Source organism: Labrus bergylta, chromosome 17 (assembly GCF_963930695.1).
Source record: "Labrus bergylta chromosome 17, fLabBer1.1, whole genome shotgun sequence".
NCBI classification, from domain to species: Eukaryota; Metazoa; Chordata; class Actinopteri; order Labriformes; family Labridae; genus Labrus; species Labrus bergylta.
The window spans coordinates 27218480-27230979 of NC_089211.1; the positions used below are offsets into that span (position 1 = coordinate 27218480).

Genomic DNA, 12500 nt, shown 5'->3' on the forward strand with positions numbered 1-12500 from the left:
CTGTTCCCTTCATGATGAAACTTTAACTAAAAGTGTTTCTCACCTGAAACTTTATCTAAAGGTGTTTCTCACCTGAAACTTTATCTAAAGGTGATTCTCACCTGTTCCCTTCATGATGAAACTTTAACTAAAGGTGTTTCTCACCTGAAACTTTATCTAAAGGTGTTTCTCACCTGAAACTTTATCTAAAGGTGTTTCTCACCTGTTCCCTTCATGATGAAACTTTAACTAAAAGTGTTTCTCACCTGAAACTTCATCTAAAGGTGTTTCTCACCTGAAACTTTATCTAAAGGTGTTTCTCACCTGAAACTTTATCTAAAGGTGTTTCTCACCTGTTCCCTTCATGATGAAACTTTAATTAAAAGTGTTTCTCACCTGAAACTTTATCTAAAGGTGTTTCTCACCTGAAACTTTATCTAAAAGTGTTTCTCACCTGAAACTTTATCTAAAGGTGTTTCTCACCTGTTCCCTTCATGATGAAACTTTAATTAAAAGTGTTTCTCACCTGAAACTTTATCTAAAGGTGTTTCTCACCTGTTCCCTTCATGATGAAACTTTAACTAAAAGTGTTTCTCACCTGAAACTTTATCTAAAGGTGTTTCTCACCTGAAACTTTAACTAAAAGTGTTTCTCACCTGAAACTTTATCTAAAGGTGTTTCTCACCTGTTCCCTTCATGATGAAACATTTAACTAAAGGTGTTTCTCACCTGAAACTTTATCTAAAGGTGTTTCTCACCTGAAACTTTATCTAAAGGTGATTCTCACCTGTTCCCTTCATGATGAAACTTTAACTAAAGGTGTTTCTCACCTGAAACTTTATCTAAAGGTGTTTCTCACCTGAAACTTTATCTAAAGGTGTTTCTCACCTGTTCCCTTCATGATGAAACTTTAACTAAAAGTGTTTCTCACCTGAAACTTTAACTAAAGGTGTTTCTCACCTGAAACTTTATCTAAAGGTGTTTCTCACCTGAAACTTCATCTAAAGGTGTTTCTCACCTGAAACTTCATCTAAAGGTGTTTCTCACCTGTTCCCTTCATGATGAAACTTTTAACTAAAGGTGTTTCTCACCTGAAACTTTATCTAAAGGTGTTTCTAACCTGTTCCCTTCATGATGAAACTTTAACTAAAAGTGTTTCTCACCTGAAACTTTATCTAAAGGTGTTTCTCACCTGAAACTTTATCTAAAGGTGTTTCTCACCTGAAACTTTATCTAAAGGTGATTCTCACCTGTTCCCTTCATGATGACACTTTAACTAAAGGTGTTTCTCACCTGAAACTTTATCTAAAGGTGTTTCTCACCTGTTCCCTTAATGATGAAACTTTAACTAAAAGTGTTTCTCACCTGAAACTTTATCTAAAGGTGTTTCTCACCTGAAACTTTATCTAAAGGTGTTTCTCACCTGAAACTTTATCTAAAGGTGTTTCTAACCTGTTCCCTTCATGATGAAACTTTAACTAAAAGTGTTTCTCACCTGAAACTTTATCTAAAGGTGTTTCTCACCTGAAACTTTATCTAAAGGTGATTCTCACCTGTTCCCTTCATGATGAAACTTTAACTAAAGGTGTTTCTCACCTGAAACTTTATCTAAAGGTGTTTCTCACCTGAAACTTTATCTAAAGGTGTTTCTCACCTGTTCCCTTCATGATGAAACTTTAACTAAAAGTGTTTCTCACCTGAAACTTCATCTAAAGGTGTTTCTCACCTGAAACTTCATCTAAAGGTGTTTCTCACCTGTTCCCTTCATGATGAAACTTTTAACTAAAAGTGTTTCTCACCTGAAACTTTATCTAAAGGTGTTTCTCACCTGAAACTTTATCTAAAGGTGATTCTCACCTGTTCCCTTCATGATGAAACTTTAACTAAAGGTGTTTCTCACCTGAAACTTTATCTAAAGGTGTTTCTCACCTGAAACTTTATCTAAAGGTGTTTCTCACCTGTTCCCTTCATGATGAAACTTTAACTAAAGGTGTTTCTCACCTGAAACTTTATCTAAAGGTGTTTCTCACCTGTTCCCTTCATGATGAAACTTTAACTAAAGGTGTTTCTCACCTGAAACTTCATCTAAAGGTGTTTCTCACCTGAAACTTTATCTAAAGGTGTTTCTCACCTGTTCCCTTCATGATGAAACTTTAACTAAAGGTGTTTCTCACCTGAAACTTTATCTAAAGGTGTTTCTCACCTGTTCCCTTCATGATGAAACTTTAACTAAAGGTGTTTCTCACCTGAAACTTCATCTAAAGGTGTTTCTCACCTGAAACTTTATCTAAAGGTGTTTCTCACCTGTTCCCTTCATGATGAAACTTTTAACTAAAGGTGTTTCTCACCTGAAACTTTATCTAAAGGTGATTCTCACCTATTCCCTTCATGATGAAACATTTAACTAAAGGTGTTTCTCACCTGAAACTTTATCTAAAGGTGTTTCTAACCTGTTCCCTTCATGATGAAACTTTAACTAAAGGTGTTTCTCACCTGAAACTTTATCTAAAGGTGTTTCTCACCTGAAACTTTATCTAAAGGTGTTTCTCACCTGTTCCCTTCATGATGAAACTTTAACTAAAGGTGTTTCTCACCTGAAACTTTATCTAAAGGTGTTTCTCACCTGTTCCCTTCATGATGAAACTTTATCTAAAGGTGTTTCTCACTTGAAACTTTGTCTAAAGGTGTTTCTCACCTGTTCCCTTCATGATGAAACTTTAACTAAAGGTGTTTCTCACCTGTTCCCTTCATTATATGAAACTTTAACTAAAGGTGTTTCTCACCTGAAACTTTATCTAAAGGTGTTTCTCACCTGAAACTTTAACTAAAGGTGTTTCTCACCTGAAACTTTAACTAAAGGTGTTTCTCACCTGTTCCCTTCATTATATGAAACTTTAACTAAAGGTGTTTCTCACCTGCTCCCTTCATGATGAAACTTTATCTAAAGGTGTTTCTCACCTGAAACTTTAACTAAAGGTGTTTCTCACCTGTTCCCTTAATGATGAAACTTTATCTAAAGGTGTTTCTCACCTGAAACTTTAACTAAAGGTGTTTCTCACCTGTTCCCTTCATTATATGAAACTTTAACTAAAGGTGTTTCTCACCTGCTCCCTTCATGATGAAACTTTAACTAAAGGTGTTTCTCACCTGCTCCCTTCATGATGAAACTTTAACTAAAGGTGTTTCTCACCTGCTCCCTTCATGATGAAACTTTAACGAAAGGTGTTTCTCACCTGTTCCCTTCATGATGAAACTTTAACTAAAGGTGTTTCTCACCTGAAACTTTATCTAAAGGTGTTTCTCACCTGAAACTTTATCTAAAGGTGTTTCTCACCTGTTCCCTTCATGATGAAACTTTAACTAAAGGTGTTTCTCACCTGAAACTTTATCTAAAGGTGTTTCTCACCTGAAACTTTATCTAAAGGTGTTTCTCACCTGTTCCCTTCATGATGAAACTTTAACTAAAGGTGTTTCTCACCTGAAACTTTATCTAAAGGTGTTTCTCACTTGTTCCCTTCATGATGAAACTTTAACTAAAGGTGTTTCTCACCTGAAACTTTATCTAAAGGTGTTTCTCACCTGAAACTTTATCTAAAGGTGTTTCTCACCTGAAACTTTATCTAAAGGTGTTTCTCACCTGTTCCCTTCATGATGAAACTTTAACTAAAGGTGTTTCTCACCTGAAACTTCATCTAAAGGTGTTTCTCACCTGAAACTTTATCTAAAGGTGTTTCTCACCTGTTCCCTTCATGATGAAACTTTAACTAAAGGTGTTTCTCACCTGAAACTTTATCTAAAGGTGTTTCTCACCTGTTCCCTTCATGATGAAACTTTAACTAAAGGTGTTTCTCACCTGAAACTTCATCTAAAGGTGTTTCTCACCTGAAACTTTATCTAAAGGTGTTTCTCACCTGTTCCCTTCATGATGAAACTTTTAACTAAAGGTGTTTCTCACCTGAAACTTTATCTAAAGGTGATTCTCACCTATTCCCTTCATGATGAAACATTTAACTAAAGGTGTTTCTCACCTGAAACTTTATCTAAAGGTGTTTCTCACCTGAAACTTTATCTAAAGGTGTTTCTAACCTGTTCCCTTCATGATGAAACTTTAACTAAAGGTGTTTCTCACCTGAAACTTTATCTAAAGGTGTTTCTCACCTGAAACTTTATCTAAAGGTGTTTCTCACCTGTTCCCTTCATGATGAAACTTTAACTAAAGGTGTTTCTCACCTGAAACTTTATCTAAAGGTGTTTCTCACCTGTTCCCTTCATGATGAAACTTTATCTAAAGGTGTTTCTCACTTGAAACTTTGTCTAAAGGTGTTTCTCACCTGTTCCCTTCATGATGAAACTTTAACTAAAGGTGTTTCTCACCTGTTCCCTTCATTATATGAAACTTTAACTAAAGGTGTTTCTCACCTGAAACTTTATCTAAAGGTGTTTCTCACCTGAAACTTTAACTAAAGGTGTTTCTCACCTGAAACTTTAACTAAAGGTGTTTCTCACCTGTTCCCTTCATTATATGAAACTTTAACTAAAGGTGTTTCTCACCTGCTCCCTTCATGATGAAACTTTATCTAAAGGTGTTTCTCACCTGAAACTTTAACTAAAGGTGTTTCTCACCTGTTCCCTTAATGATGAAACTTTATCTAAAGGTGTTTCTCACCTGAAACTTTAACTAAAGGTGTTTCTCACCTGTTCCCTTCATTATATGAAACTTTAACTAAAGGTGTTTCTCACCTGCTCCCTTCATGATGAAACTTTAACTAAAGGTGTTTCTCACCTGCTCCCTTCATGATGAAACTTTAACGAAAGGTGTTTCTCACCTGTTCCCTTCATGATGAAACTTTAACTAAAAGTGTTTCTCACCTGCGCCCCACTCAGACAGGTATGTCCCATCTGCAGAGAACTTGAGGATGCGTGCGTTGCAGTATCCGTCAGACACAAAGATGTTTCCTGAGTGGGGGTCCACGGCCACGTCTGTGGGCTGACAGAAGTGTCTGCTGTCGCTTCCTGGAGTAAACTCCTCCCCTAACGCCAGCAGGGTCCGATCTCTGCCATCACTGCTCACCTTCAACACCTGAGGAGGACACATGAGTCTTTACGGCCAGGTGTGTTTACCTTGTTTACAGGTGTGTTTACTGTGTTTACTTTGTTTACAGATGTGTTTACTTTGTTTACACTTTACAGCTGTGTTTACTTTGTTTACACTTTACAGCTGTGTTTACTTTGTTTACAGGTGTGTTTACTTTGTTTACACTTTACAGGTGTGTTTACTTTGTTTACATTTTACAGGTGTGTTTACTTTGTTTACACTTTACAGGTGTGTTTACTTTGTTTACACTTTACAGATGTGTTTACTTTGTTTACACTTTACAGGTGTGTTTACTTTGTTTACACTTTACAGGTGCGTTTACTTTGTTTACACTTTACAGGTGTGTTTACTTTGTTTACAGGTGTGTTTACTTTGTTTACAGGTGTGTTTACTTTGTTTACAGGTGTGTTTACAGGTGTGTTTACTTTGTTTACACTGCACAGGTGTGTTTACTTTGTTTACAGGTGTGTTTACAAGTGTGTTTACTTTGTTTACACTTCACAGGTGTGTTTACTTTGTTTACAGGTGTGTTTACAAGTGTGTTTACTTTGTTTACACTGCACAGGTGTGTTTACTTTGTTTACAGGTGTGTTTACAAGTGTGTTTACTTTGTTTACACTTCACAGGTGTGTTTACTTTGTTTACAGGTGTGTGATTGGTTCATCATCAGCGTACCTGGTGCAGAGCCACATCAGTCACCCAGTAGTTGTTGTCATTGTCTGTAGTTATTCCATGAGGCAGATAAAACCTGCACACACACACACACACACACACACACACACACAAACAGTGTCTCACTCTGTTATAAATACAGGAATGTGTGTGTGAGTGTAACTGGGACTCACATGTTCCTCCCTGAAGCCTTCAGGATGCCCCCTTCAGATGGATCTACCACCAGGATGGTGGACTGCTGGATGGGACCCAGAGACCTCTGCTGGTACTGAGCCTGGCTGCTGAAGGAGCTGAGAACAGGAAGAGGACATTGATGTTTGTAGTTCCACAGAGAGAATACCATGATGATGATGAGGAGGATGATGATGATGAAGATGAAGATGAAGATGAAGATGAAGATGAAGATGAAGATGAAGGGGACTCACTTGGCGCCCCAGGTGTGATCTCCTCTGTGGAAGATGACCAGGTTAGAGTCCGAGTCCAGAGCCAGTCCTGATACCTGACCCAGCTGGAGGGAGCTCTGAGGCCACGACGACACCTGTTCCAGGTGAGAGTCTACACACACACACACACAGACACACACAGACACACACACGCACACACACACACACAGACACACACAGACACACACACACACACACACACACACACACAGACACACACACACACACACAGACACAGACACACACACACAGACACACACACACACACACACACACACAGACACACACAGACACACACACGCACACACACACACACACACACACACAGACAGACAGACAGACAGACAGACAGACAGACAGACAGACACACACACACACACACAGACAGACAGACAGACAGACAGACAGACAGACAGACAGACAGACACACACACACACACAGACACACACACACACACACACACACACACACACAGACAGACAGACAGACAGACACACACACACACACACACACACACACACACACACACAGGTTAGTGAATCTTGTCCATATAGTACCCTTAGTAGAGCTTCCAGCCTTCATACTCCAACATGAGTCTGTCTCCTCTCTGCGTTACATTAACGCCCACTGGACTTCTTCACATGCACTCTGTGAGTACTTACACACACTAACATGTTTCCTCATACTCCACTGCACAGCTCCTACATTTCACCTTTTGTACATTTTGTGTTTTTTATATTTCACATTTTTAAATTCTATTTTATATATTGTAATATCTTGTTATTCTGTATTATTTAAGTTGTTGTTAGTTCTGCTTTATTTCCTTGTTAATTGTTTAGCACCAATACACCAAGTCAAATTCACTGTATGTGTAAATGTACTTGGCAATAAATCCAGATTCTGATTCTGATTCTGAATGTTTGTTAATGTTTAAAATCTTCATTCACGCAGATATGTTGTGTTTGTTATGTTTGTTGTGTTTGTTATGTTTGTTATGTTTGTTGTCCTTGTCATGTCCAGCTCTGTGTCTTAGGTTATGTTTTAAATTCTACTTGTGTTATTTCCTGTTTTGGGTCACTAACCTCTCCTCTCATTTCAGATTCACTTCCTGATTGTTCCCAGCTGCATCTCGTTGTTTTCCCCCTCACCTTAGTATTTAGTCTGTGTCTGTGTTCGTCTTCGACCTCTGTGTGAAGCGTACAAGCCTTCTGTTTCTCTAACATCACTTTTTGGAATCGACTTCTGCTGTGTTTTTGACGTCGACTTTGCCTGTTCCCTTTTTGGATTCTGTCTGCTTGTAAAAAGTAAAGACTGTGTTTTGAGTCGTGTTTTACCTGTGGTTCTGTTCCAGTCCTACGTTTAGTGTTTTACCTGTGGTTCGTTTAGTGTTTTACCTGTGGTTCTGTTCCAGTTCTACGTTTAGTGTTTTACCTGTGGTTCTGTTCCAGTTCTACGTTTAGTGTTTTACCTGTGGTTCTGTTCCAGTCCTACCTTTAGTGTTTTACCTGTGGTTCTGTTCCAGTTCTACGTTTAGTGTTTTACCTGTGGTTCTGTTCCTACGTTCTGATCGTCTCTCTGCAGCTGCAGTAAACACATCTGTCTCTGTCTGTGAGCTGAGGATCTCCTATATTTGTGAGGACCCTCTCTCCAACATAATATCATGCATAAATGCATAAATGGATTTCCTGATTTCAGAGTGCTGACCCTCTCTGAAGGTTAAAGCGCTCTGATTGGTCAGTGAGCGTCCTCTTTCTCAGTATTGATGTTTGTCAGTAATGACTCGTCTCATCCGTCAGATTTACATCTAGATAAAAGGATTTAAGAACAAAGGATGACGTCCAGCTGAGACCGACAGGACGGGTTAGGAAAAACAAATGTTCCTGTTTCAATCCTCAGGTGAAGGCTCACACACACACACACACACACACACACACACACACACACACACACACACACACACACACACACACACACACACACACACAGTCCTGAATACTGTAAAGTATCTGAGATCAATCTGACCCTATATAGAGTCTTCTATATGTTTGTTTTTCTAATCAAATCTTTCGGACTCAGAGTAGAGGAGAGGAGATATAGGAGACAGAGGTGAGGAGAGAGGAGACAGAGGAGAGGAGACATAGGAGAGAGAGCTGAGGGGACAAAGGTAAGAAGAGAGGAGACAGAGCTGAGGGGACAAAGGTAAGGAGAGAGGAGACAGAACTGAGGGGACAAAGGTAAGGAGAGAGGAGACAGAGGCAAGAAGAGAGGAGACAGAGCTGAGGGGACAAAGGTAAGGAGAGAGGAGACAGAGCTGAGGAGACAAAGCTGAGGAGAGAGGAGACAGAGCCGAGGGGACAAAGGTAAGGAGAGAGGAGACAGAGGTGAGGAGAGAGGAGACAGAGGTGAGGAGACAGAGGCAAACAAGGTCTCAGGGGACACGGGCTCTAACGTTGTCGGACTTCATTGGGATATAAAATAAAAAACTACGGGGGGGGTCCACAGACAGAGACCCACCTTCTCCTTCAGCGGGTCGATGGCTTCTGGGGGTTTTGGCCTCGAGCTGATGGAACCTGTGGACTCTGTCCCTCACCAGAACCGGGTCCTCCCTGGTGTGGAAGGCCAGTCTGGTTCTGGGAGAGTCCAGGTCTTTGTCCTGCATTAAACTACCGATCTGAGCCAGCAGCTGAGCTCTGTGAGAGTGAACGCTCTGTCCTAACAGCCTGGACATCAGAGACAAGATGTCACCTACACACACACACACACACACACACACACACACACACACACACACACACACACACACACACACACACACACACACACACACACACACACACACACACACACACACACACACACACACACACACACACACACACACACACACACACACACACACACACACACAGAGAGAAGGACAGCAAAGGTGGAAATAAAGCACACAGACTTCTGGACACAGAGTCAGAAGAAAAGCTGGCTACACACTAGAGGATGTTAGGCCCCGCCCACAATGGTCAGGGGGCGTGGCTTGATTCAAGGCTTGTCGCAGATTAATTGTCCGAATAATCGTCAACGTTCGACGTCACTACGATTATTTTACTGCTTCTGATTGGTTCGGAGCCTCCCTGATGCCTCCGAGATGTTTATGATTCCAGGTCGAGCTGCCTCCAACAGCCAATGAGAGCGAGCAGAGCGGGAATGCTGCATCTCTTTAACAGCTCACAAACATGGTGACGGAATATTGAAGAAGAAGAGCAGCTGGTGTAACCATGGCAACAACACGAGTGTCGTTGTAACGTCTCATGAAGACGAACCGCACAGCCAGCTGACCACGACCATTGTCCTCCATGTTGGTTTTATCACCTGAGATTGTGTGAGATCAGAGGATTGTCCTCGTGTCCTGCAGTGTGCAGCCAGCCTCGTTACAGACAGAAACATTTCATCACATCCTGAAGAGTTAAAACTGCAGAGGTAAAGATGTTAGTGAGCAGGAAACACACACACACACACACACACACACACACACACACACACACAGCTGTGTTTGTAGGAACTCAGAGCTGCAGGTCATTGAACTCACCCTGATCCTGATCCTGATCCTGATCCTGATCCTGATCCTGGTCTTTGTTTTTCTTCAACATGGCCCTGTCGTCCTGACGCTCTGAGGGGACAGAATAAAGATCATTTCTGTCAGCTACAAGGTGAACAGGTTCACAGTCTAATCAGAGCCACTGACCCCACCTGACCCAAGACCTAAACAAGGACTAACTAAAACCCCTTTAACACCAGAGCACCAGTCCTGTTTGGATTTTAAGACCTTCATTGACACCGTGACAACCATCGTCTAACGGTAACTTCTTCTACCTTGATTTATTATTTCTTCTTCTCCCATCTCTCATGTTGGAGGTTTCACACGCTGCTGTAAACGCTCCGAATAAACAGTCTTCAGCTGTCTGAGACACAGGAGACCTGTCACAACTTCAAATAAAACTCTGGCCCCTAGTGTTTAAAATGGGTACTGCAGTCTAAATTCTAAACATCATAGAGAGCTGTCTCCCCCCCCCTCACTCAGGTCACCATGTGGTGGACTCTGAAGCTTCAGTGTTTATCCAGCTCTGCATGGGTCTGTAAACCTTTCTGTGTTCTAACCTCTCTCCATTTTTCAAAAGCATCTCCAATATTGATCCTAGTTTGAGCACGTTTCTGCTCGTGGAGCTTATTAGAAACATGCAGAGGCTTTTTAGGTCGGGTACAATCACTTCTATCTGAACCACTTCTCTTGACCGCTTCCATCACTGCAACACCTGTTGACCTGATAACTGCTCTCATATCTGACAAACCGAGGGGCGTCCAAAACGGCCGTGTGGGGGGGGTGTTTTGCGTACCTGTAGAGTGTCCCATGTGCATCATGTTGCTGTGATCTGGACTGATGGGGATGGGGACGCTGGCCTCAGCTGGGATCTGGTCAAACAGCTGTTCAGAGCCGGGCTCGTTACAGTTCATGTAGGGGACGGCGTGTTTGCTGTCCATGTAGTACATGATGTAGAAGTTACACATCTCGTCGTCTGACGTCCCTCTGCACACACAACAACAGACAGATCACAACACACTGCCTGTAGGGGGCGCCAGCTCCAAGGGACATGTTGGCCTCATCAGCAACAGTTCAATCTAAGACCCTCAGAGACCTCTGACTCAGTTTACAGTTGACACATCAGGACTAAATGATCGATAGTCTCCATTTTCAAATCTCATCTCAGAACACATTTTTTTAAACATTCAGTCTGATCATTCTCCACCCGCTCTCATAACTCCTCTACATCCTCTACATTTGTATTGTTAATGTTAATTTTATGGTTTATGGTGTTGTTTTTATCTCTGCTCTGTAAGGTGACCTTGAGAGTTTTGAAAGGCGCCTTTAAATCAAATGTATTGTTATTATTATTAGTTATTTATTGATTGAAAACAGAAGATGCCTTTGCTTGTATATTTTTCTGCAGCTGATGTCGTGCTGCACTCTGAAGGCCTGACTCACACAGGCAGCTCTAACAGCCACTCTGAGCACTGACTAAACTTATTCTACAACACGAGCAGTACATCTCACCCGATGTATGTTTTGGAGGTTCGTCCCTCTCCGGTGAACACACATCTGGCTGCGACTGAGTCTCCATACTTCACACTCACGTCTCTGTTGGCCGGGTAGAAAGCCTGAAACACAACATCTCCTCTGTCAGAGGTCACACCAGGGTTCAAAGCTTTCATTCTAGTCTACTGTGACGGAGCGGCACATACCAACACACACCAACACACATGCTGACACACACACATCTGCCAAACTTTTCCCTCTGCCAGTGCGCCTGTCATCATTCAGTAAATCACATCATCACCCTCCTTTCCCTCTCCGTTTCACAGCGTGATCAAAGGTGCACATTTGAAAGCTCTCTCTTTGGTATCACACATATATATACAGATTCAGAGTGGTATGACCGTTGGTGCGTTGCATACGCGCTCCGCGGTGTCCCATTTGTTCCAAACAGAGGCGGCCCATTTCCGCATACTAAATAGGATGAGAATGGGTAATTTAGGGGTGAGCAGACCATGTTAATTTAACAGAGTATAAATTGCTCATTCATGAGATAATGTGTTTTCTTTATAATGCCCAGTGGGAGGGGCTTCTTGTGTTTAAAAGAGAGCTGCTGGCTGCTTTCAAGCAGTCTAGGGAGGTTACAGTGAAGGTAACATGTTACAGCAGAGACTTTATTTTCTTGAAGTACAGTTTGCTTGCTGAGTTATGTGGATTTTGTTTTTGGACGACTTTTGGTTTGTAAATAGTTTAAATAGTCTAAACACCATTTTTTCCTGTTTTTGCATTTTTGTAAATATCTATCACTGCACTTTGGGAGGCCGGCAAAAAAAAAAAAACACTTCACTTACAGTCTGCGACTACGCCTGTTTTTTAAGTTTTTAGGTGGACTGAAAGAGGACCCCGTCACATACATCAGAACATGTTTGTTACCATGGCAACAGAGCAGAAGTTTGATCTTTGAATGTTTTTATTCAGATGTCAACACTTCACAGACACATTGGAAACATTTCGATTTTTGCGTTCCCTTCACTGTTTGAGTGGAACGTAGACGGCGTGCTGTGGATTGATCTTATGGAGAAGACGTTTCATCGCACACATGTTGACAACAGAAGCTCCTCCCTCTTTTTATCAGCCAATCAGTGTCATGATGCTATAACTTACCTGAGGGAGCTGAGGAGACTGTCGGCCAATCAGAGTCCACTTCCCGTCTCTGATCCTGTACCCACT

General features: G+C 41.4%; 1 protein-coding gene across 6 annotated transcripts in view; it reads right to left on the bottom strand.

Annotated features, from left to right (window-relative positions):
* Positions 1-12500, bottom strand: part of pam (peptidylglycine alpha-amidating monooxygenase) — a 39198-nt gene that overhangs the window by 12116 nt on the left and 14582 nt on the right. For 3 of the 6 annotated variants that reach the window (XM_065965334.1, XM_065965333.1, XM_065965331.1), the window contains exons 11-19: positions 12435-12500; positions 11292-11395; positions 10576-10766; positions 9771-9851; positions 8705-8935; positions 6172-6301; positions 5920-6036; positions 5750-5822; positions 4849-5059 (exon numbers count right to left, since the gene is read on the bottom strand). The exon at positions 12435-12500 is cut by the window's right edge and continues 11 nt beyond it. In XM_065965334.1, coding sequence (XP_065821406.1) covers positions 4849-5059; positions 5750-5822; positions 5920-6036; positions 6172-6301; positions 8705-8935; positions 9771-9851; positions 10576-10766; positions 11292-11395; positions 12435-12500 — 1204 coding nt within the window. The remainder of the gene's footprint in view (positions 1-4848; positions 5060-5749; positions 5823-5919; positions 6037-6171; positions 6302-8704; positions 8936-9770; positions 9852-10575; positions 10767-11291; positions 11396-12434) is intronic. The other 3 variants (XM_065965332.1, XM_065965337.1, XM_065965336.1) reach the window with 3 other exon arrangements.